Below are 23,351 nucleotides of genomic sequence, written 5' to 3'. Positions count from 1 at the left end.
GGATAAATTGATAAGTGATTTAATTGAATGAGATCAGATATACAGAATTGAAAGAGATGATAAGGAATTTAAGTAACTTGACCTCATGGATCATGTTCTTCCGTCCTGATCAGAACAACACAGCATCAGACAGAAAAATCACTTCTTTTATCCCAAACATTTTGCATGCACTTAGCTGATCAAGAATTCAATTCTTGTTCTTTTCACAGACACATATAGATCTTTGCATTTGATTAACAATAAAAAAACTAAATAATTCTCTTGATTTTTCACTTATATTTTAGATCTGATGAGTTAATGAAACCGCAATCCTTCCATAATTTGATACGTGTTGTTGAGATTATTATGGATGATCAAATAGGCTATAAAATAAACGGTTCCAGGACTTTTGCATGCTACGGTTAAAGAACCAAGATCAACAGCAGAAACAAAGGCACTCAGCAATGCAACATGTGTCTCATCAGATCTCATCTAAAGAAAAACAGACCCTCAGAATCGATTTGGAAATGACTTCATAATACAGCAGAGAGGGAAAATCTAAAGCCTGCACAAAAAGACGCTTTCTACTGAATGAATGTGGTGGCGCTCAGAAAATGGGAATATTAATAATGAAATTTCAATGGTTAGATAAAAAAAAAAAAATGCTTTGTCACATTTTATTCTCTAGGATTGAGGAAAGTGGTTCATTCATCGCAGGTCTGTATTTTATGCATACAATGTCAGCAGCACATTAATAACAAACTGAACTCACAGCACCACCTTCAGACCACAGCACAACATCAAACCAAACATTACGCAACAGTTACTGTATATAATCTCAACGCATCACCTTCAGTCGAAGCTTCCACTGCTGCTGATGACTCTAGACGAGCGGGACGTAGGCGAGAGGGACTGGCTTCAGCAGTACTCCTCTCCTTGAGGAGACGGCAGGTCGTTGAGGTCCAGGAAGACTGAATTGGCGGAGAGCTTGCGTCCAGAACTGGACAAGTCCAGAAACTCCTCGGCCGTGCTGGGGACGGAGCTGATGTACATGTCCCACACCTGGTCTGGAGAGTCCAGGTCCAGCAGCTTCTGCTTGATCTTCAGGTTCTTCTCAATGTTCTTTCGCTTGTGTTTGAACTCCAGGATAGTCTTAGTGTATCTGTTGATGGTGGTGACGGAGGAGGCCATGCAGGCGGTGAACGAGCTCCAAGCCAAGCTGCAGGAAAAACGTCAAGAGGGTTTAAATCAACATCTGTCTTATAACTAGGTATTAACAAGGCCAGCATCAATAAGGACAGATCACGGACCTGCGAGACCCCAAAAAAACATGCATTGTTGTATACATACTGTGCATATATTAACTGTGACTTATCGCATACAAAATAAAAAATTTTGTTTACTCAATATACTGTATGTGTGTGCTTTGTATATGTATTATGTCTATATAAATACAAACATATGCATGTATATATTTAAGAAAAATATGTTATGTTTATAGATTTTTATATATGAATATAAAAAATATATGCTGTATGTGAGTGTATCTATATAAATATAATAATAAATATACACAGTACACATGCATATATTATGTAAACAAAAACATTTATTTTTGATGCAAAATTAATAGTTTGACAGCACTAATATTTATGTAAAGGGGTGTTCTGAAAAGAAATAATTTATATTTTTATCAAATATAAATTAATGTCTCAGTCACATTTTCTTGGTTAAATATGACTTACACTATCAGAAAAAGAAAACAAAAACAACTATTTTTACAATTTACAATGTAATCAAATATTCTATTTATTAAATTAAAGAATGAATCTCATTAAGTTACATTTATCCCAATATAATAACTCAAGGCAATAACCATTTAATAGTTTAAAACTATTTTAAATTGTTTACAGGTAACACTAACATTTTATGTGTGAACTTATGTTCAGCTATTCTTATTAATAGTTAACTATTTTTTTTCTTTTTCGAATCATCAGTCATCAAAGCTCAGTAAATACTGAACACTTGAAATTTGCACCAAGCTGATTACTCACTAAATAGATTTTAAAGATATTATTTCGACATAACAAAGTGATTATATATCCATGTGTGTGACTTGTTCACTTACTTTTTTTCTACTTATTGGTTGTCTTATTCTTCTTAAACCATTTTAATTATTTATATTGTTCCATGATGTAGTTGATTCACCAATATGGAACATGCACAAACACAATAGCTGCGATTTATCGCATGAACCAATCACAGGGGACTTATTTAATCTACCAATTAAATTACATGTGTTAATCTGTATATTATATTAGAATGTTTAGCTCACATTCCAGCATTGTTTAATACTGGTTTTGTATTTGCAGTGCATTGTTTCCAGAGCAGTTAAATCCCTGGGCTTCGTTCTAATGCTTATTACACCTAGACACAACAGAAAGCATGGCACGAGTGAGCGTACATGTAAGACCAGCTGTAGTCCCAGTTCTGGGGCTTCCAGTCCTCCGGGCCCAGACTGACGGTCAGCTGGAACGCTGTAGTGAACATCATGTGTGCCACCATACCAAGAAGACCTGTGAACCAGAGCAGAGACAAACACTGTCACAGACGGATCCCTGACCAGCAGGAGGCAGTGATGAACCACAGCAGCATCTCAAACAGTAGCCTTGTCCAAATCCCACATTGCACTTGACTACTTGACTACTACTATGATCTATTTCCTGTATTTGGCCCAAGTGTTCAAGTGAGGATGAAGACCTATTACCTGATAGGACACACTTATAGAATTGTAAAAATGCAAGGGTATACATAGCTTTATTTTAATTTTAAATACTTTGCATTTTAAAATCAACTTCTAAATGTCTGTTTGGTAGTCCCTATAACATGGGACTATAACAATTTTAATTTGTGGTGCTTCAAATTAAGTGATTAAAAGCAGTTCCAAATGTTGTACAAAATACATATAAATTAAAAAAATTAATTAAATTAAAATTAAATTATAATTTTTTTATTTAAAATAAATATACGATTCTATGCAACAATAAAACATGTAGCACATTGTTTTACTACCAAATTATATGCAATAACTAATTATTATTAATATTGAACTTTTAACCTCACGCGATCTTGGCAAAAAGTCACATGATTTATTTCCACAACATGATGCATGATGGGAAACACAAGCCTTAAACACCGCTCTGAAGTGGAATTCGAGATGTGGATTTAGTGTGCGTTCAGGGCGTTTTTAAGATCTGGACAGTCTTGCACACTTCATTTCACTTGATTCACTTGAGCAGCAGCACTGTGTAAAGCTTGCTTTCAGAGAATGAGGTTTGAAAATCAATGTCTGGTTGGTCTAAGTGGATTTCATAGCTTTATACTACATTTTTTTGCACCTGTTAGTATCGTGTGTTGCTGAAAAAGCCAAATCTGTTCATTAAAAAGAGGGTGTTTCCACACTGATTAGAGTGCTTCCATGGTTCCCCATGTGTGTGTATAAGATGGAGAAAGATCAATGTTAGCAATCTACATTTAAATTTAAAGTGTATCATATTTAGGTGTTTATCATGTGCCCAGACAGCAAGCAATTTCGGCCCTGAACCGGCCCACATCTGGCCCACGTGAAATCCATGCCGACCAAATGTGGGCCAGATCTGGGCCGAAATTGCTTGCTCTCTGGGTGCAGGATGATGATGCATCAGCCAAGGTGTTATTAGGAAACACATAGAAACATCTCCTAATTTAGTTGTTAAAGCACAACATGGAAAATTTCAATTTATTCAATGACTTATGAATATTTACATCTTTAATTGTCCATGATGTAGTTGAGGACGTGTCATAATAGCCACACTATATATGCAAAGTGAAATGATTTCATATAAATACAAAATAAAATTAAATATTTTCATATTTTATATATAAATATATTATATATATAAATATATTTTTGTTATAAAAATTAAAAAATAATAACACCAGTAACAACATGCCACTCTGGGCCTTCAGTGCCAATTATTACAAAACAAAAACTATAACTTTTACTCCACAAGTCCAAAAACATTAATGTGTCCACAAATTTGTCATTAACATTTGATGTCCAGCATAACACAGTGTCAAAGATCACTCATTTCCAGAGACTGACTGACTAAATCTAGATATATATATATATATATATATATATATATTTGTGTGTGTGTGTGTGTGTGTGTGTGTGCTATTTATGTATTATATATGTATTTCATCTCAATGCATTGACTGTGTTGTCCAATAATTAGAAGAGTCTCATCTTGTAAAAAAGTTTACAGTTGAATAATCTTCAATCAGAGATCAATCAGAGGACATGCTAGGAAATCTCTGTGAATGAATGAGTGTGTGTGTGTGTGTGTGTTAGCAGCAGCAGCGCAGGTCAGGCTTTCCTGCTTAATGGTGTCATTATGTGGAAGTGAAAGCAGTCTAAATGCTCTGGCCAGATGGTAAACTGGACATAATCAACAGCGTCAGACCTGCAGTCCGGACGATCAAAGTCACCTCACCAGAAATAGCAAGGACAGAAGTAAATTACACATTATTTCCAGCTAAGTCTGCATACAGAGCTGCTGCAAATCCACTCACAGAATTAAGAGGAAAAACAAGATGGTCTGAGCTTTCAGACTTCCTATAAAAAGCGGTTTGTGTCTCTTATGTTATCATGTCCATCTAAATCCTCACACACACGTCTGACCGATAACCCTCACGTCTCCATGACAACCGCAGCCATCCGTCCGTGTGCAGACATCTCCACAAACACACACTTCTGAATAATAACAGTAAAAAGTGCTTGCTAACTGCATTTATTCATGAATCAGCAGAATCCCCGGACAGTTCAACCCACGTTCACTACAATAACCCATCAGAATTATGATTCGTTATTTCTATTGCCTCATTTTCCAGCAAACTGCCAGCACAAATGGGCCGATGGATGTGACTGATTCCTTCAGGCCAGCTATATAATGGTTTAATACTGTAAAAACACAAAATAGATTCTCAAGAGACTCTTTAATGAACCTTTGCTGTCAAATATTCAAAGCTGCCACATCACATTTGTGTACGAGGCATTTAGGAACCAATGAGCTTAAAGTCTTTTCCATATTAATCTACTGGCTATAGAAAACTTACAGTATATAGCTCAAATTACATTTTATGATACTTTTATCTTTTTTTCTTCCCCTGAATGAAACAGGGTTTTGATATGGATATCTTGGGTATTTTGATATAGGTTTGGAACAAAGTTAATTATTATTGTTGATGATTATTATTATTACTGTCTTATCTATGATATGATATGATATGATACATGATATATGATGATATATGATATGATATATGATGATATATGATATGATATGTGATATGATATATGATATGATATATGATATGATATATGATATGATATATGATGATATATGATATGATATAATATATGATATGATATATGATATGATATATGATATGATATATGAAGATATATGATTTGATAAATGATGATATATGATGATATATGATATGATATAATATATGATATGATATATGATATGATATATGATATGATATATGATATGATATATGATGATATATGATGATATATGATATGATATAATATATGATATGATATATGATATGATATATGAAATATTATATATGATCTGATATGGTCTATGATATGATATATGATATATGATATGATATATGATATGTGATATGATATGTGATATGATGTGATATATGACATGATATATGATGATTTATGATATGATATACGATATGTGATATGATTTAATATATGAAATATTATATATGATCTGATATGATATGGTATATGATATGATAAGTGATATGATATGTGACATGATATATGATATGATATATTATATGATATGTGATATGATATATGATATGATGTGATATATGACATGATATATGATGATATATGATATTATATATGATGTGATATGATATAATATATGATATGACATATGATATGATATATAATATATAATGTGATATATGATATGATATATGATATAATACATTGTAATATATATTTTTGAAATCAACACTTTAATGTAGGTAGGTTTCATTTACAGAAAAAGCAACATTTTGAGCAAAAAGCTGAGAAAATCTCATTTTTATCAAATATTATTTCTGGATCATATTCAGTACAGTGATCAAAGCAAAGCTGCAGTAGATCACTTCCATCAGCACTCTGAAAGCACAGTGCATTAACACTTCCTGGATCAACAGTTCACTCTGTAACATTAGGCAGTTTTCATTTATATGCTGTTTATTGTTGATTTTTATTATTATTATTATTATGCATATGCATACATACAAGATATTTTGTTTCTGCATCTTCTTCACCTGTACTTTTGATCTGCACATTCTAGACTCATTCAGGAGATGTGTAATAGTGCCCCTGAGAATATAACAGTGAGAATGTGAAAACCAGAAAAATGCCATGTTTGGCAGTGAAGGATTGTGTCACAAATAATGGAAAATTCAGTGTTTAAAGTAATAAAAAGTAATAGTAATAGCAGCCGAATAACCCAGCTCCTGTGATCTCTGTTAATCAAAGAACCAAAAAAAAGGGGGAGCTCAATAACTTTTGTAGCTTTAAGGATTCAAATGTGTTTAATTATGAACAAAGGTCGGAGTTTGTCTGAGTCTGGAGAGCTCAGCGCTGGAGATCATTTCAGAAAGACAACAGCTTTAACACCAGCATGAAAACTTTTTAAAATAAGTTGAGCTCAAAACTCACTTTCAGTCAGCAGCGAGTGTTTGAAATAACTTGATCCGATGTGGATTACAATCATCATACAAGGTCAGAAATATTTATAAGCGATGCAAAAGACTGTGCACGCTAGCCATTAACGTTACCCTAGTAAACATGGTAAATGCTACCACTTCAATAAATCAGACATCAGCTCCTTATTCTCCATCACATCTCTATCTCTATCTTTAATCTGTCATAATTCTCGTCTTGAGTTTAGCTCTGCGTAGCTTATGTCATAAATATAAATATGTTTTTTGTTCGGGAGCTTTTTTTAAAAAATATAGAAATCATATTTCTTTCTAAATGTGATGTATGTGACTACAAATAAACAGAAACCGACTCGACTGAATAAGCAGGCTATGTTCATAACGCTTTATTTCTTTGACTAATTTTAAATCCTGATAATTTAATTTATTATGATCAATGTATCACGTATTACAATAAAGCACAAATACTTTTGGATAAAAAAAACAAACAAAACACACAAACAATGGCCGCTTTTATCATGTTCGTTTTGTGAATGGAAAAGCGGCTATTGTTTTATAACTTTATTCAACTTAGTTAAATTTCCTACTTGCTGAAGAGCACAGGTTACTAAATATGACATTTATTATGTGAAGATTGTTTTAAGTTCGTTTGAATTAAAAGTAGTAGTTTTTTAAAATCTAATAAAGGTGTTCAAATTGATAGCTCTCAATTAAACTGTAATGTTGAATGTCTAAAGTTAAAGGATAAAAATTAGGAAAAAAACTATAATTTCCTAGAGACATCAGAAGTACTCGCCTTCGGTCATAAAATAGACACCATAAACAAATATTAAAAATATACTGTCTTTATGTTGTTTCTACATTCATATTTAAAAACGTAAATGTTAGCTGGGATTAATCGTGATTAATTTCATAATATAATATAATGTTATTAATTATTATTATTATAAAAAATCATGCAGGTCTGGAACAACACAAAGATACGCAAATAATGACAAAATTCTTGAAGTTTCGCTTAGCATATCCCTTTACTTTAGGAACATACAAAATGTTTATTGCTATTGTGTAATAAAGTAAGGTTATGGTGTTTTCGACTGTCTGAACACTTGAATCTAGAACTGCTCTAAAATACAAGTTCAATCAAGCAAAAATAATGGGTTATTAAAGTCACAAAACATAATTATATTTGTGTCACTGCTAAAACTTACTTAATGCTTCACTGCATCTAAACGTCTGGTGTGTTAAGAATGCAGTCGACTGCTCTCTTCTGTTGATTGTGTCAAATGAGGAAAGAAGATAATTGAGGTTGTAGCCCCCTTCCCATGATGCACAGCGTTCATGATCCCACTCTCTCATGAAGCTCAAGAAAGAGATGACAGAGGGCCGTAAGATCATCCCTCAAACTTTATGCAGTAATAAAGCAAAAGGTCTCAATCTTACTCTACAATTAGGCCTCATTTAAATGCAGAAGTGCATGTTTTATGATACGGAAGGTATTAATTTGAATAACAATAAATGTGACGTGCAAACATTTAATAGTAATTCTGAAGTGTGTAAGGAAATATATTAATTACTAGGATTTTTTTTTTTTTTTTTTTTTACAAAGGAAGATATTATTCATTTGTTATTATTACATTCTCACATAATATAATATAATATAAATAGTCACAATGACAATATATGAGCACTATTTTATTAGTATAATAATAATAATAATAATAATAATAATAATAATATGCAGGTAAGATACCTAAGCTTGACAATTCATATTATAGACTTGATAATAATATAATATAATATAATCAAATATAATATCATATAATCAAACCAAATTCCTTGAAAGATTACCGTCCAATCGCCTTGACCTCCTTAGTTATGAAGATTTTTGAAAAATTAATCAAGAGGTATATAATGACAGTTGCTGGACCACTTTTAGATCCGCTGCAGTTTGCATTTCGCGCTGGAAGAGGCGTAGATGATGCAAAACTGCATCATCTGGAAAACAGCGGAGCATTTGCGCGGCTTTTGTTTGTAGATTTTTCATCTGCATTTAATCTTTTGCAACCTGTAACGTTGGGGCAAAAACTTATCAGTCAGTTTAATTTTAATCATTGATTAGTTTTATGGATTATGAACTTTTTATCAGACAGACAACAAAGGGTTAGGATTAATGAGGTGTTATCAGATGTTGTAAATATCTCCACAGGTATCCCACAAGGGTGTGCGCTCTCTCCTATTTTGTTTATATTATATACAAATGACTGTCAGAGTTTGCAAGATAATAGTTACTTGGTAAAATATGCAGATGATACTGTGTTGCTCTCCTTGCTTTCACATTCATATCAGGAATATGGTTCTGTTTTGTACAATTTTATCTCTTGGTGCAGTAATATGAAACTAGATCTGAATGTCTCAAAAACTAAAGATATGATTATTAATTTTAGCAGGAGGACATTAGCACTTCAACCGATAGTCATTAATGGCACACATGTAGAAGAAGTAGAACAATATAATTACCTGGGTACGGTTTTTGACAACAAGTTAAAGTTTGATCAGAATTCTGAGGGAATCATCAAAAAGTCACATCAAAGATTGTTTGTGCTGAGAAAACTCAATTCTTTTAATGTACAGAGTGTTGTCCTTAAGTCTTTTTATAATTCATTTGTTGAAAGTATTTTGTCCTTTTCTTTTATTTGTTGGTTTTCTTCATTTTCAATAAAAAAACTTAAATCGGTTGCAAGGTATTGTTAGCACGTGCTCTAAAATCATGGGTGTCGCCTTAAGAAGCCTTACTTCCTATTATGAACAGCGGGTGATGAGGATGGCAAACAAAATATTAGGAGATAGTACTCATCCGCTGCACTTGGACTTTGAGTGGATGCCCCTGGGGCGACGTTTAAGAGCAATTAAATGCTCTACTAATCGTTATAAATTTACTTTTGTGCCTGAAGCAATACGGTTATGTAACACACATAGGTGACTTTATTTATTTATTTTTTTATGTGTTGTAATTGTATATGTCAAGTGTTTTATGTGAGGCACCATGTAAGCTTATATTAATTACCCCATGGGGATCAAAAAAGCTCTAAACTTATATAATTATAAGTTTATAAGTTAAAATAATATAATATAATATAATATAATATAACATAATATTCACAATGATAATATCTTTATATTAATATAATTACTTTTTGCAATTAATTATTATTAGTAGTAGCAATTGTAATAGTAGTAGTAGTATGTTATATATTATGAAAAATATTATAAAACAGTATATTGATATTATAATAATAATAGCATAACTGTAGGATATTGGCTGTACAGTGCAACCCCCCTCCATACAATGGACTTACAAAGGAAATGCTACACTGAAATATATAAATAAATAAGTAGAGCAGGATTTAAGCAGATTGAATTTTGACGCATATGTCGCCATAAACCCTTAAATTGTGAAATTGTCAAAAATAGCCTGGATGACATTCAAGAGTACTGCTAACCAATACTGTGAGGCTTATATGGGATTTTGAGCTGGATGTTTTTAAATGTATCTGGGGAACAGAAAGGGCTCTGATACCACATTAATGCAAAGAGGCAGAGAACCAGGCAGAGGACAGCCTGCAGGTAGACAGACATCGACCAGTAATGCATCTCCGTGAGGACAGATGTTAGTGGCCTTTAAAGCAGTGCAATAGATAGTATAGAAGAGGGACATTTGCTGGACCTGTTTTTCATTTTTTAATAGGTCATACAAAAGCAATATGGCTTGAATGGGACAGTGGACAGTGTGCTGACCTTTGAAGGGTAGAGCCTGACAAAAGATGATCACTCAATATTCAGCATCATATTCGGAGACAGCGACATCAAGCACATGTATGGAATTACATTTGGTTCAATAATAATGAACGATACTTTATAAAACTGAATGTAACTTTTTCAGAAACTATCAAAAATATACCATTACAAAAGAAGAAAACACAATGAAAATGAAAAAAATGAGCTTTCCATATGCGCGCCACTGAGTAGCGTCTGTACTTCCTGGTCAGAAAGCACCTGTCCATCAAAAGCTCACTATCCAATCAGAGTAGATCACTGTTAACTCCGCCCCCACGAGAGGTTTGTGTCAAAACACCAAATGAAAAATTAAAACGTAAGCGATATCTGTGGCAATGAATTCAGAAACCACGATTAGCGAAAACAAATCTTTGAAAAACATTAACAAAGAATGAAGCATATTTGAAGAGCCTGTTAAATTTGTGCGACTGAGTTCATTTTTTCATTTTCATTGTGTTTTTCTTCTTTTGTAATGGCATATTTTTGATAGTTTCTGAAAAAGTTACGTTCATGTTTTATAAAGTTTCGTTCATTGTTATTGAAACAAATGTAATTCCATACACATTCTGATCATATACAACTAGTGTGTCCATTCATCTGGTTTTAGGTAAGACAGGGCGCTTTTGAAATGCCATGTTTGCCTACATGTGCAGGCTTTTAAGATTGCTATTTTATACTTTCTGCAATGCAATGTAATAGATAAATATTTGCTAATGTTATGTTCAAGTCATTATGTAGTGATGTACAATTTAGACACAATATTTTCTTGACTAGCCATTTCTGAAAAATATCTAAATTAGTAAATCAATAATCCTCTTGTTAAGATTTGTCGCCACCTATTTGTGGTTTTAGTTTCATATTTAAAGTAGTTTCACAGCTCTGTATTCAGTATATTTTATATTTAATGCATTAATCTCCAAAAAATATGCATGCAACTTTAAATGCAGTGTAAATGTATTCATTGCATCTCTGAGCTGCAGTAAACAAAGTAAATACATCTAAATGCCACTTCTGAATGGAAAAGATAGCTTTTATCAATATCAACTTCATTTAACTGGTAATCATTCATAATTGTAACTGACGAAATAGATGACACATCTTTTTTTCCTTATAATGGTAAAAATGTCCCTGTGACTCAACATATAATCCTTTAATGCTCAGTTTTTTGGTTTTATGGAAATGCCAGCCTACATGCAACACGTTACCTGACAGGACTGTGAATATGGCAGCAAAGGCATTCAGTTTGAGTCCATCGATGAGGTTTCCAAAATGGCAGACCTCGATGGACATGAGTATTCCTCCGGTGGCCAGCAGTAAGATGTAGAGACATTCGGCTACGATGCAGAGCCACAAAACACCTGTGAGGATGTGAGAGAGAGAAGCGATGTGTATCGAGGGAATTTCTGACAGGCCCTGAGGAAGTTATGGATGGAAGAGTCCAGTTCTATCAAGATGAGGAGGGAAAGCGGATGGAGCCGCTGATTAAGATGATGTGGAGCCACAGACACTCACAGAGAAGGACAAACTGAACCGCTGGGGCTCATTTAGATGGGCCACCCGTCGAGGAGCGGCTGAAATATTTATATACCAGAAACTTGACACTAGATTTAAAAGGAGATTTCAACTTTGAAAGCATGCAGATGCATCTACATATTTCACAGAAATCTTCATGCTGTCACATGCACTTTAAGTGGGAGGATGATGAAAATATTCACACAAATGCGGGGAAGATGTAGCCTCATTTTCTATGTGAATATCTGTTAAAATTTCATTTATTCCTGTGATCAAAGCTGAATTTTCAGCATCATTACTCCAGTCTTCAGAAATCATTCTAATGTGCTGATTTTGCTGCTTACGAAACATTTCTGATTATTATCAGTGTTGAAAACAGTTTTGCTGCTTCATATATATATATATATATATATATATATATATATATATATATATATATATTTTTTTTTTTTTTTTTTTTTTGTGGAAACCATGATACAATTTATTTTTCAGAATTCTTTAATCAACATAAGTTCAAAAGAAAAGCATTTATTTAAAATAACACTGTTACATGATTAGTTTAATGTGTTATAACGTAATATGTAATATTACTTTATATAATAAAACACTTTATTCACACACACACACACACACACACACACACATATATGCATACATAAGAATATTTATGCACATAAAACATGAAAATATATAATTATGACTGCCATATAAAAGGCATAAAGTTTTAAATTCCATATAGGGACTTGGAACAAATTATGATAATTTTTTTTCTTTATTTTGTGCATTCGTATTTGTCGTTGAGCCACATATGAACACACTGTACATGTATCACCCACAGACAAACACAGACTGACTTCATCATAATGCATAGATTACTCATCAATAAAACTCGGTGGCTATAATCTACAATAATATCATTATACTGATACATGCATTTCATCTACTGGGATATAAAACCTAAGGATGATTACTTTCACTCTTGATTTAGACCTCAGCTCTGTCACGGTCAGAGCAGAATGAGCTGAATGACAGTGAGGAGTCACCCTGAGTCATCATCATCATCATCATCACGCTTAACTATCATTATATCTGAGGGATCTTTAGTCAGGATCATGCATCTATCAATTACACTCAGAAACAACTGTGCTAAAGATGCTGGCGCTACTGCTGCTGAGAGAATTAAATCCTGTTGACATGTTCATATATCTACATGAATGAGAATGAGGCAGGTCTACGGCTGGTAGAAAGATTAAAAAAAGTAAGCTTGATTAAAAGTGACTGGACTTCTAGACAGCAGGTGCAAAATAAAAGAGCGGACATCAGGAGAATGGACCTGAGCGACACCCTATTTAAAACATCATGCAAAATCAGAATATTCCCCAGAGTTCATAATGAAGAGTGGCAGACCTACCTCTCTCATGAGGAGGAGCCACATTTATGAAGCTTCTGCATTTCTCACCTGCAAGAGGAAAAGACATTCAATGCATCGGTGTGAGACTCAGTTCATGATTATTAATGTGTGAAAAAACTTTAGCAATTTTAAGAGAGAATTTAAAAATCCTGTTCATTGATTAGATGCAAGTTCTGGTAAAAAAAAATATCATACTGTAGTATAAAAAACATATGCATTGTTTTATCTGTAAACTGTAAGCTAATTTATACTCTCTTTCTCTTTTTAAATTATTATTATTATTTTTAATTATATAAAAACAAGCCTTTTTGTAAAATATTCTTAAACATTTGCATTTTTAATTTATGGAATTTATGGCAAAGGAGCATTTTCTGAATAAATATGCATTGGAGTGATTAATATATGTTTTATGTCGTTTTTTATGTTTATTGCATAAATCCTTATAAATAATAGAAATATCAAAAACTGTTTTTCAAACAAAACATAAATTATATTAATATTATATACAGTAACTGGTAAAAAGCAGTTTGATTGTTACAGTATTTATTCATCTTTTGTTAATGTTAGTAAATAAAAAAAACTGTTGTTAGTTCATATCAGTTTCATTAAATATTGAACAGATATGGCATTTGATTTTAATAAAGTTTTAGTAGATGTTTTCATTGTTAATTAATATTAATAAATTGATGCCAAAAAAGAAAGAAAGCATTATTCAAACAACTGCAGCTAGTCCTAGAAGAAAACCTGTTTGGCTGAATGGGTAATGGACACGGGTCAGTAGGTTTAGAGGTGCGTCCAATAACTGATAGACAGAACACCCTAATTAAATGAAATCACCTGTCAAAAAGTTTATCCCAATACATCTATGATGAAAACGTGAGGTTTATGAGCTGCTATTCAGGTTACAGCATCACCTGCCATTAATGAATCTTAAAAAGGAAACACTTGTTTGATAGTCATCATCATTATTTACTTAGTGATGTTAGGAAGGAGAATATTCACACTGGGATGGATTTTGGATGAAGCCAACCCAACTAACAGGGAACTCTGACTTTCACTAATACTTTGGAAGGGTTTTGAGATAAAAAATTCTTAAAGTAAGATTCTCATAACATTTTCATAGCAATATAATGCAATGTTACTCTAATGTCTGCATGACCAAGGAAATGTTCTTTAAATGTTCACAAATGGGCGTTTTAAACATTGAGAGAACATTCAAACGTAACATTCTCATAACATTTTCAAAATGATAGAAAGGAATGTCCCTCTAACATTGGCATAACCAAGAAGAAACGGTCTTATTTGATTTTTTTTTATTTATTTTATGGCCATTTCGAACATTTAACAAACAACCATAAATAACATTTATAACAGTTTGAAAATTACAGAATAAAATGTTCCTCCAACACTCCGATAACCTAGAAAAACATTCTTTAAATGTTAACAAATGGGTGTTTTAAACGTTGAGAGAACATTCAAATGTAACATTTTCAGAACGTTTTCAAAATGATAGAATGGAATGTTCCTCAACAATTCATAAACAAGAAGAAAGGTACTTTTTAGATTTTAATTTTATTTTATTATTTTTTTTATTTTATCTTTAATGGACGTTAAAAACATTCAGAAATAACACAGTTTCAAAATGACAGAATGAAATGCTCCTCCAACGTTCGGACAGAAAAAACGTTCTTTAAATGTGAAAATTGGGTATTTTAAACGTTAAGAGAACATTCAAATGTAACATTCTCATATCGTTTTGAAATGTTCCTATAACGGTCATAAAAATAAATATTCTTTCTACATTAAAAACGGACGTTCAAACGTTTAAAAAATATTTAGAAATAACGTTTTTGAATCTTAATGGGAACGTTAACGAAATGTGTGTGTTTTTTGTTGTTGTTGTTGTTTTGCCCTTTGCTGGTGTGATTGGAAGAAAATCCGCATTCTTACCGACAAGGTCGACGTTCTGCTCGCAGGAGAACCAGATGCCGGTGTGGAACTTCCTCAGAACAAACTTATCCTCGCCGGTCTCCCAGATATACTGAACGAGTCGGCTGTCGGTGATGTTCGAGCTGTTGTATCTAATGCAGTGCGTCTGTTTGACGGTCACCGGTCCGGTACAGAAGGGCTTGACAACTTTCCGGTTCCCCTCGCACCAGTAGCTGGTGGTCAGCGCGGAGATGGCGAGGATCAGCGCGAGGAAGTTCAAGGTGAGCGCGAGCGAGGCTCTCCGCCGCCGGTCCATCCCCGGGATGAGGAACACGGGTCCCGCTGCAGTTTATCCCCGGTGGTGTGTCATGTATTATCGTGCAGTGCTGCTCGCGCTGCTCAGAGTTCTGCACGCGGAGCTCCTGCGCGACTCATTCTCATGTGATGTCAGACTCACAATGAAAGCACGAGGCCACGGCGCCCAGTCAGATACTCCCCCTCAAATATGTAAATCAGCATGGATCCAGTGCTCACAAATAACCCTGGCAACATCTGGATCTCCTTCCTTGTGAGCTGACACAACTCAGTGGACTACAACAAGTGTTTGCTATTAGGCTATCTCTAGCGTTTAGGGTATCAGTTTTAGGTTAGGCTATAAAAACGTGTTGTGAGATGTTTTTAAAAGGTTAAACGTGAAGTTTATGACGATTATTGGTAGCAGAAACGTACTGCTAACTATTTTCACCCAAAATGTAAAGTTATTTGCATTCTGATTTATAATAAGAACATTAAAAATGCTATTTTTATTGTCGTGATGTGAAGATTATGGGAAGGTTACAAAAACGTTTCTATACTACCTTCTTATCACTGTATTTTCAGTCAAAATATAATCTTATTTAAAGTTTTATTTGTAATATTATACGTTTTCTCTCAAGATTATGAGAACGTTTGAGTAGCTACAAATAGCATTTGAGAATGTTGATCTCTTTTCAATGTAATGATCTAATGAAAACATATAGGCTATCAAACATTATTAAAGTTATGAGAATGCTGCATAAACATTGGCATACTTTAGGAATGTTTCGTCTTAAAGGGGTCATATGATGTTGCTAAAAAGAACAATAGTTTGTGTGTCTGGTGTAATGCAATGTGTTTATGCATTTTAAGGTTAATATACTGTACATACTGTACATTATTGCTGCTTCTCTATGCCTTGAATTTTTGAAACGGTTGATATTTTACAAAGCTTGTTGTTCTGAAAAGCGAGGTGTACGCTGATTGGCCAGCTATCCAGTGCATTGTGATTGGCCGAATACTTCCAGCATGTGAAGGAAATGTTACACCCCTTACCTTACTGTGATGCCGTCCGCGAAGAGATAAAACCAATAAAACCCATTATAAACATAGCGACATAGACATGTGGGGGCGTGTTTAAACAAGGCGTTTAAGGTGTGTGTGGACGAGTCTTAACTTTTAAAAGAATATCTCTTTGGGTTTCAGACTTTGCAACTTTCAGGATCTTATCTATGCACTAACAGTTTGTAACACTCCAAAGAGAAAGGAAGAATTTTAATTACATCATACGACCACTTTAACATCATGTATATAAGAATTCCCTGTTAGCTGGGAAGGCACTGCATTATTTTACAGTGAGTACACAATGTAAGTGAGAGAAAAACAAAATAGGCTACAGAAGTGACAAATAGAAATGATTTTGTATCAGTCTGATATTTAAAGTAGTATTTCCCCCTAGCAATCTCTCAATATGGGAGACACAAAACGCTGTCAGACACAAAAGCAGTGTGTCCGATGTCAAATTATTGACAAATCACTTCCGTTCACATTGATGGGCGTATCATTTGAGATTTCAGGATTTCATCTTCATCTTTTGAGATGTCACCTCAGTCTGACAGGGATGACAAAATAACCGTAATTTACACATGACACATATTAAATGCAGTAACCATTTTATTTTTCTGGTACAGCAAGCTACTAGTAGGACCTAAACAAAAATAGATCGATTTTCCACAGAATCCCAAGCAACTGAACTGAAAACTGAAATTGTATTTTCTTGTGAAACATAGTCCAAAAATCTTTATTTACATCTTAAAAAACACTTCTGACAGTGTACAGTTATGAACTCCTAAAAATAAAGGTGCTTCAGAAGGTTCTTCAAGTGATGCCATAGAAGAACCATTCAGTCAAGGTTCTTAAAATAACCATCTCTTTCTTTTTATAATCTTAAGAACCTTCTTTTGCCACAAAGAACATTTTGTGAAACAGAGAGGTTCTTCAGATGTTAAAGGTTCTTTATGGAACCATTTTAGACAAAAAGCTTCTTCTATAGCATCGGGAAGCACCTTTATTTTTAAAAGTGTACAACATAGTCACCAAAAAGGTTGAAGCATTGTCACTGTATTTTTACAGTAAACAGCCAGAGCTTGTAGCTAGATAAGACTGAAAGCATACATTTTCATTAGGAGTGTTCTAGCTTCCACACCTGACTCATTTTAAAGTGGAAACACTGCCATTTTCCATAAATATTCCCCCCAAAGGGCTCATTTTGTGTCTGTTGAATGCTTCTGGAGATGTTGTTGAACTTACTCTAGGTGAATTGTGGAAGGAGAAGCATCAGGATGAATCTACTGACAGAGGATTTAAAAATGCAGAATAAAAACCTATTTCAGTGGAATCAATCGAAAATGACACTGAAATTTGCATTTCTACTATATCTTATTGATTTCACAGCAGAAATGCAGCTGGTTTGTGTGACTGTGTTTGATCTCAGGTTCTCTTGAAGGACACTGTGGAAAACAAACTGCTTGATTTGCCACCTAATTCATTTCTCTGTGTTGGATAAGAGGCCGGCTGATCAATATTAGTGACAGAGCGCTGAAGGATCTGAAACACCCTCGTGTCGACTGGACGTCTCTGGAGAATGAAGTCAGTGTCACGTCGGTGGAGCTCACAAGTCCTTGTCCTGACAAGCTGAAACCAAAGGGCAGAAACCTTACGACGATGTGTAACAGATGCGTCCTGCTTTGTGCACACTCTCTAGTGAAAGTCCAGGTAACCCAAACTTAGAAGATTCAAAAAGGCTCATAAAAGTGTTGCAATCGTCATGAATTGAATGTTTTAATTCAAGTCTCGCAAAGAGAAATGAATGGTTTACATAATGAACAGATTCATGCTGCGTTCTGTTCATTTTTACCCAGGGAGGGTTTTCATTTCCTCCAAAAGTCTAGTTAATGTTATCACGTCAATATAAAACTTACTGATTTTGCACAACTTCACAAAATGTAATAATTGTACTTTTTATAATTGTGTGCATTTCCCATTGAAAAATTACCATTAAAGTATTATCCATATATCAGCAAATACTGGTAATATAAAACCTAATTGGTTATTTTTCTGAGCTTGTGCTCTTCAGTTTTTGAGTGAGATTTTTTTTCTTTTTATTCGTGAACTTTCAGATTTTTTTTTTTTTTTTTAAAGCTGTCACTTGGCTGGTACCTTTTAAAAAGGTACACTTGTATACCACTTTATGCACTAATATGCACCTTTACTGTACCAATATGGACTCTTTAGGTACAAAGATGTGCCTTTTGAAAAGGTGCCTCCCCAGTGACAACTTTTGTACCTTTTTTTCTGAGAGTGTGGATAATTTTGGCAATATTCAATGTTCAAAAACTGAGGTGCATGAGCACATATCAATGAGGGATACGATCAAGCAGTTTCAAAAAGAAATACAAAACCTATGCTGACTGAAAGAAAACAAGTTGATAAAAAGATGTGGTTATAATATAGCAAGGGATTCACAAGCCATTTTTATAATACCAGTCATTTTAGGTGACACTCACCGAATTGTCAGCACAAGTGTTCATTTTTTGGCTGAATGATCCTTTAAGTTGAGTCGAATTAGCTGGAAATGAGCTTGTTTCCCAGTGCAGCGGCACTGTCTCCAGCATTTGTGTGCTGTGTGTGTGTATTCATAGCAATAAACATCTCTGAGGAATGAGAACGTTGGATGACAGATTTCTGGGAGATAACAGAAACTGTTTTTCCATAAATCTTCAAAAACAGAAGCAACACTATCTTATTCCCCCCCAAAAGGCCTGTTTGTGTTGTCTTGAATGCTTGTGGGAATGCACACAGAGCCGAACAACATTTGCACACTGAGTTGCAGCAACTTTCTTTAATTATCTGCCAAAGTTTGGTCTCAGATTCGTTAGGAGCACAGCAGGTGCATCTGCTGCCAGCACACACACATTATTCTGTCCGGAGAGAGGAGGTGGAGGTCAGAGCGTCTTTGTGTCCTCTATTCTAGCAGTATATCTCATGTCCAGCGCTCTTCTGATGAGCTGCAGTCGCTGGAGATGATGCTACACACCTGCGCTCAAATAAGACTGAGCATATATACGGATTCTCGGATCACTGCTTGGGAAAAAAAGACTTGCTTCCATATTGAATTTTCATCAGAAAACCAAAACACAAAAAACTTTATTGCGTAATTGTTTCTGCCGCAATATATGTGCTAAAGCTCTGATTAACTGTGTCCCCTAAAGGCAAAAGAGCATTATTTACTCGTTAACTTTGACAATAATGGAGACATTTCGTGCTCCTAGTTGTGCCTCCTTCACAGCAAGCCACGGAGCTCATTATTATGTCCTGCTATCATAGAAGCTCATTACAATAAGTATGCCATTTATCAATCTTCTGAAGTGAGTTACAATTACAAGATGGCCTCGGAGAATACAATGAAACTGAATTGAGGCTGGATGGGACTGTTATTGTATACCGTCACGCAGTCGAAATGGCTTAAGGTTACTAATCTGAATATGATTTATGAGTCAGAGCAGCGAAGCATGAGGACGTTTGTTTGTTTTTAAAGCATGGGCCTGTAAGGACTGAATGGATGAACCTCTGCTCAGAGAGGATGGAAAAGATTTCTTCCATTACGGAGGGCGCAGGTGGCTGAATAGACTTCCCAATCAGTTCACGGATATTATTCCAGTGGGAATGAAAGGACTCTGTTATATCAAGGTACATTGAAGTTCTGAGTGTGATCAAAATCACAGGGAAATGCATGTGTGCAATGATGCATCAGAACACCGGTGAGCATGCACGAACACTACTGTTCAAAAGCTTTTTGGAAAGAAATGCATACATTTATTCAGGAAGGATGCATTCAATTGATCAAAAGTGACAATTTTTTTTTCCGATTTCAAATAAATTAAATTATTTGGAACTTTCTATTCATCAAAGAATCCTGAAAAATAAAATGTATCACTTTCCATGAATAGCAGCACAACTGTTGGATAATAATCAGAAATGTTTCTTGAGCATCAAATCATATTATTATTTTTGATCAAATAAATGCAGCCTTGGGGAGTAGAGGAGACTTACTTACTTTTTTGCATGATTGTTGGACAATATTTGTTTAAAAAATATATAAAAATAAATATAAATAAAGAAACATCTTTTATCCAAAACAAGTATATTTGAGCATCACATTTTGAAAGGACGTGTCGTATCTGAACATCAGGCTCCTTCAGAAACGTCTCAGTTCAGTCGTATCAGAAACTCTTTTTCAAAAGAAACCTTTGCTACTAAAGGCAGCATGTCAGACTGATATATAAAGTTTGGTTTAGTAAATATGGTGAGAAATAGCCAGTGCTGTGAAGATCATGAAGCCAATGAGTGACTGCACTTGAATATTATTGCATGTTCTCACATTTCCTCCTGTTTTTCTTATTTATTTTTATTTTTTTAGTGTTGATCCTGTTTAATAGCTAATTTCATCCTGAAATTGGCAATATAGATGACAATAAGGCATGTTTTAAAGTAAATTGGAATTGCAAAGGTATCTTCCCCATGAGAGCTATTTTCTTAGAAGTGCTCCGAGTCTGATTAAAACGAATAAAATCTCAATTCATTTCAAACGCCATTAAAATGAGACAATATAGGCTTAATTAAACATCGATAAATGTTATGCTGAACATTGAGAGTCCTTCATCTTGTCTGCAGTGCCTCTGTTTCTTGACTGAATGTTAATATACACAATGAAATGATCATTCAGAGCATCAGCCACACTCATGAATAATAGGGTTAAAAAGCTCGCGGTTAGCCCTTGGCAAACGTATACTAAGTCATGCTGGATTTAGGACTGGGCAGAGAAAGTAAATAATGAATGTTAGCGGTGATGGAGAGCAGTCACAGCTGAGGAGCGGCAGAGACACCTGAAGACAGATCGCAGAAGAGCCAATGATAAAGACGCCTGCAGCAGAAAACAATCACAGCAGACTGTCGAAACTCTTCGATTAGGCAAGGTTTCAGCTAGATGTCATATTATTAAAGGTAATATGGCATGATATTTGTGGGAGAATAGATACATGTCATGTTGCAGGATGTTTAAAACACACACACACACACACACACACATATGGATGACTGGATGGTTTGAAAGCTATTTGCAGCTTCATCCCTCGGTAAATGAACAACATTTAAAACAAAGCCAGATTAATAACAAATAGTGATAATTTTGGGAGCTTACAAATTTATATCAAGCTTTTTTTATGTCATGATTGATTTTTTTAAAAATGTGTTTTATATCAATGTTTTGTCACCACAGGAACAACTTTAGAGATGTACTGTAGGCACTAAAAGTTTGGGGTTGGTAAGATTCAGTGTTTTTAGTTTCTTCTCTTTATATGATAAAAACAATACAGTTAAAAATGTAAATGTTACTACAATTTAAAATTTTAAGTAGCAATTTTAAATGTTTCATCCTTCAAAATCATTCTAAAATGCTGATTTGCTGCTCAAGAAACCTTTATGATTATTATCAATGTTGAAAACAGTTCAGAATAAATATATTTTTTTATGAAAAATGGTGATACATTTTATGTTTCAGGCTTCTTTAGGGAATAGAAAGTTCGATAACACTAGAATAATGGTCCATTAATGTTAGTTAACGTGATCTAAGAGAAAACAATCCTTCTAAAGCATTTATTAATCTTAGTTAATGTTAATTTCTATATTTACTAATGCATTATTCAAGTCCATTGTTGTGCTGGTTAATATTAGTTAATGCACTTTGAATTAGCACGAACTAACAATGAATAACTATATTTTCTTTAACTAACATGAACAAAGATGAATAAATACAGTAATAAATGTATTGTTCCTTGTTTGTTCAAGTTAATGAATAAATTAACTAACATTAACTAATGGACCATTATTCTAAAGTGTTACCGAAAGTTCAAAAGAACAGCATTTACTTGAAATAACATTAACAAATAACTTTTGATCAATTTAATGCAAACCTTCTAACTTCTTGTAGGAACATAAATAGCTTGAATATGATTTGGTTGCTGCACTTACATTTGCATAACTATTGCTTTTTAAATAAATCTCTCTATATACCGTACCTGTCCTCAACTCAAGCACAAGCTCCATTCATCACTACTTTATGATAAAAACCCTGAAAAACATATCAGAAACTTCTAAATCCAAAAACACAGAACAATAAACACTCAGCTTATTTTTAAACAAACAAGTAACAAAAATAATGAATGCACTCCCAACACAAATGGATAAAGTGAATGTCTATTACGCAAACTTAAAAGCGTGGAAAGAAATTAAGTTGACCAAATGTGGCAGAACTGTGTTGCATTTTAAACAGCTAAATTGAACAAGCTGCAAAAATCTTTTGAGACCCTTCAGAAGAGCCCAGAATGCTAATGAGATGACTGTCTAAATCCCACTGTGACTGGAGATGAATATATATAAAAGTGGCTGATGTGTGTAATGTACATACAACTTTCCTTCATTTCTGAGGTTCAATTCGCACTTTAAATTGGCTGGTGACAAAGCCGCTCATCTGAAA

General features: G+C 34.0%; 1 protein-coding gene across 1 annotated transcript; it reads right to left on the bottom strand.

Moving 5' to 3' along the window:
* Positions 1-3: 3 nt before the first annotated feature.
* Positions 4-16,002, bottom strand: gsg1l2b (gsg1-like 2b). Its single transcript, XM_026277365.1, has 5 exons — positions 15,485-16,002; positions 13,535-13,582; positions 11,817-11,969; positions 2,444-2,555; positions 4-1,198 (listed from the first exon to the last, which is right to left on the bottom strand). The coding sequence occupies exons 1-5, from the start codon at positions 15,777-15,779 to the stop codon at positions 898-900; spliced, it is 909 nt and encodes a 302-aa protein (XP_026133150.1). The 5' UTR covers positions 15,780-16,002; the 3' UTR covers positions 4-897.
* Between the last annotated feature and the right edge of the window lie 7,349 nt (positions 16,003-23,351).

The sequence above is a fragment of the Carassius auratus genome, chromosome 12, assembly GCF_003368295.1.
Source record: "Carassius auratus strain Wakin chromosome 12, ASM336829v1, whole genome shotgun sequence".
In the NCBI taxonomy this organism is placed as follows: domain Eukaryota; kingdom Metazoa; phylum Chordata; class Actinopteri; order Cypriniformes; family Cyprinidae; genus Carassius; species Carassius auratus.
This window is presented reverse-complemented; position numbering and strand designations above follow the sequence as displayed.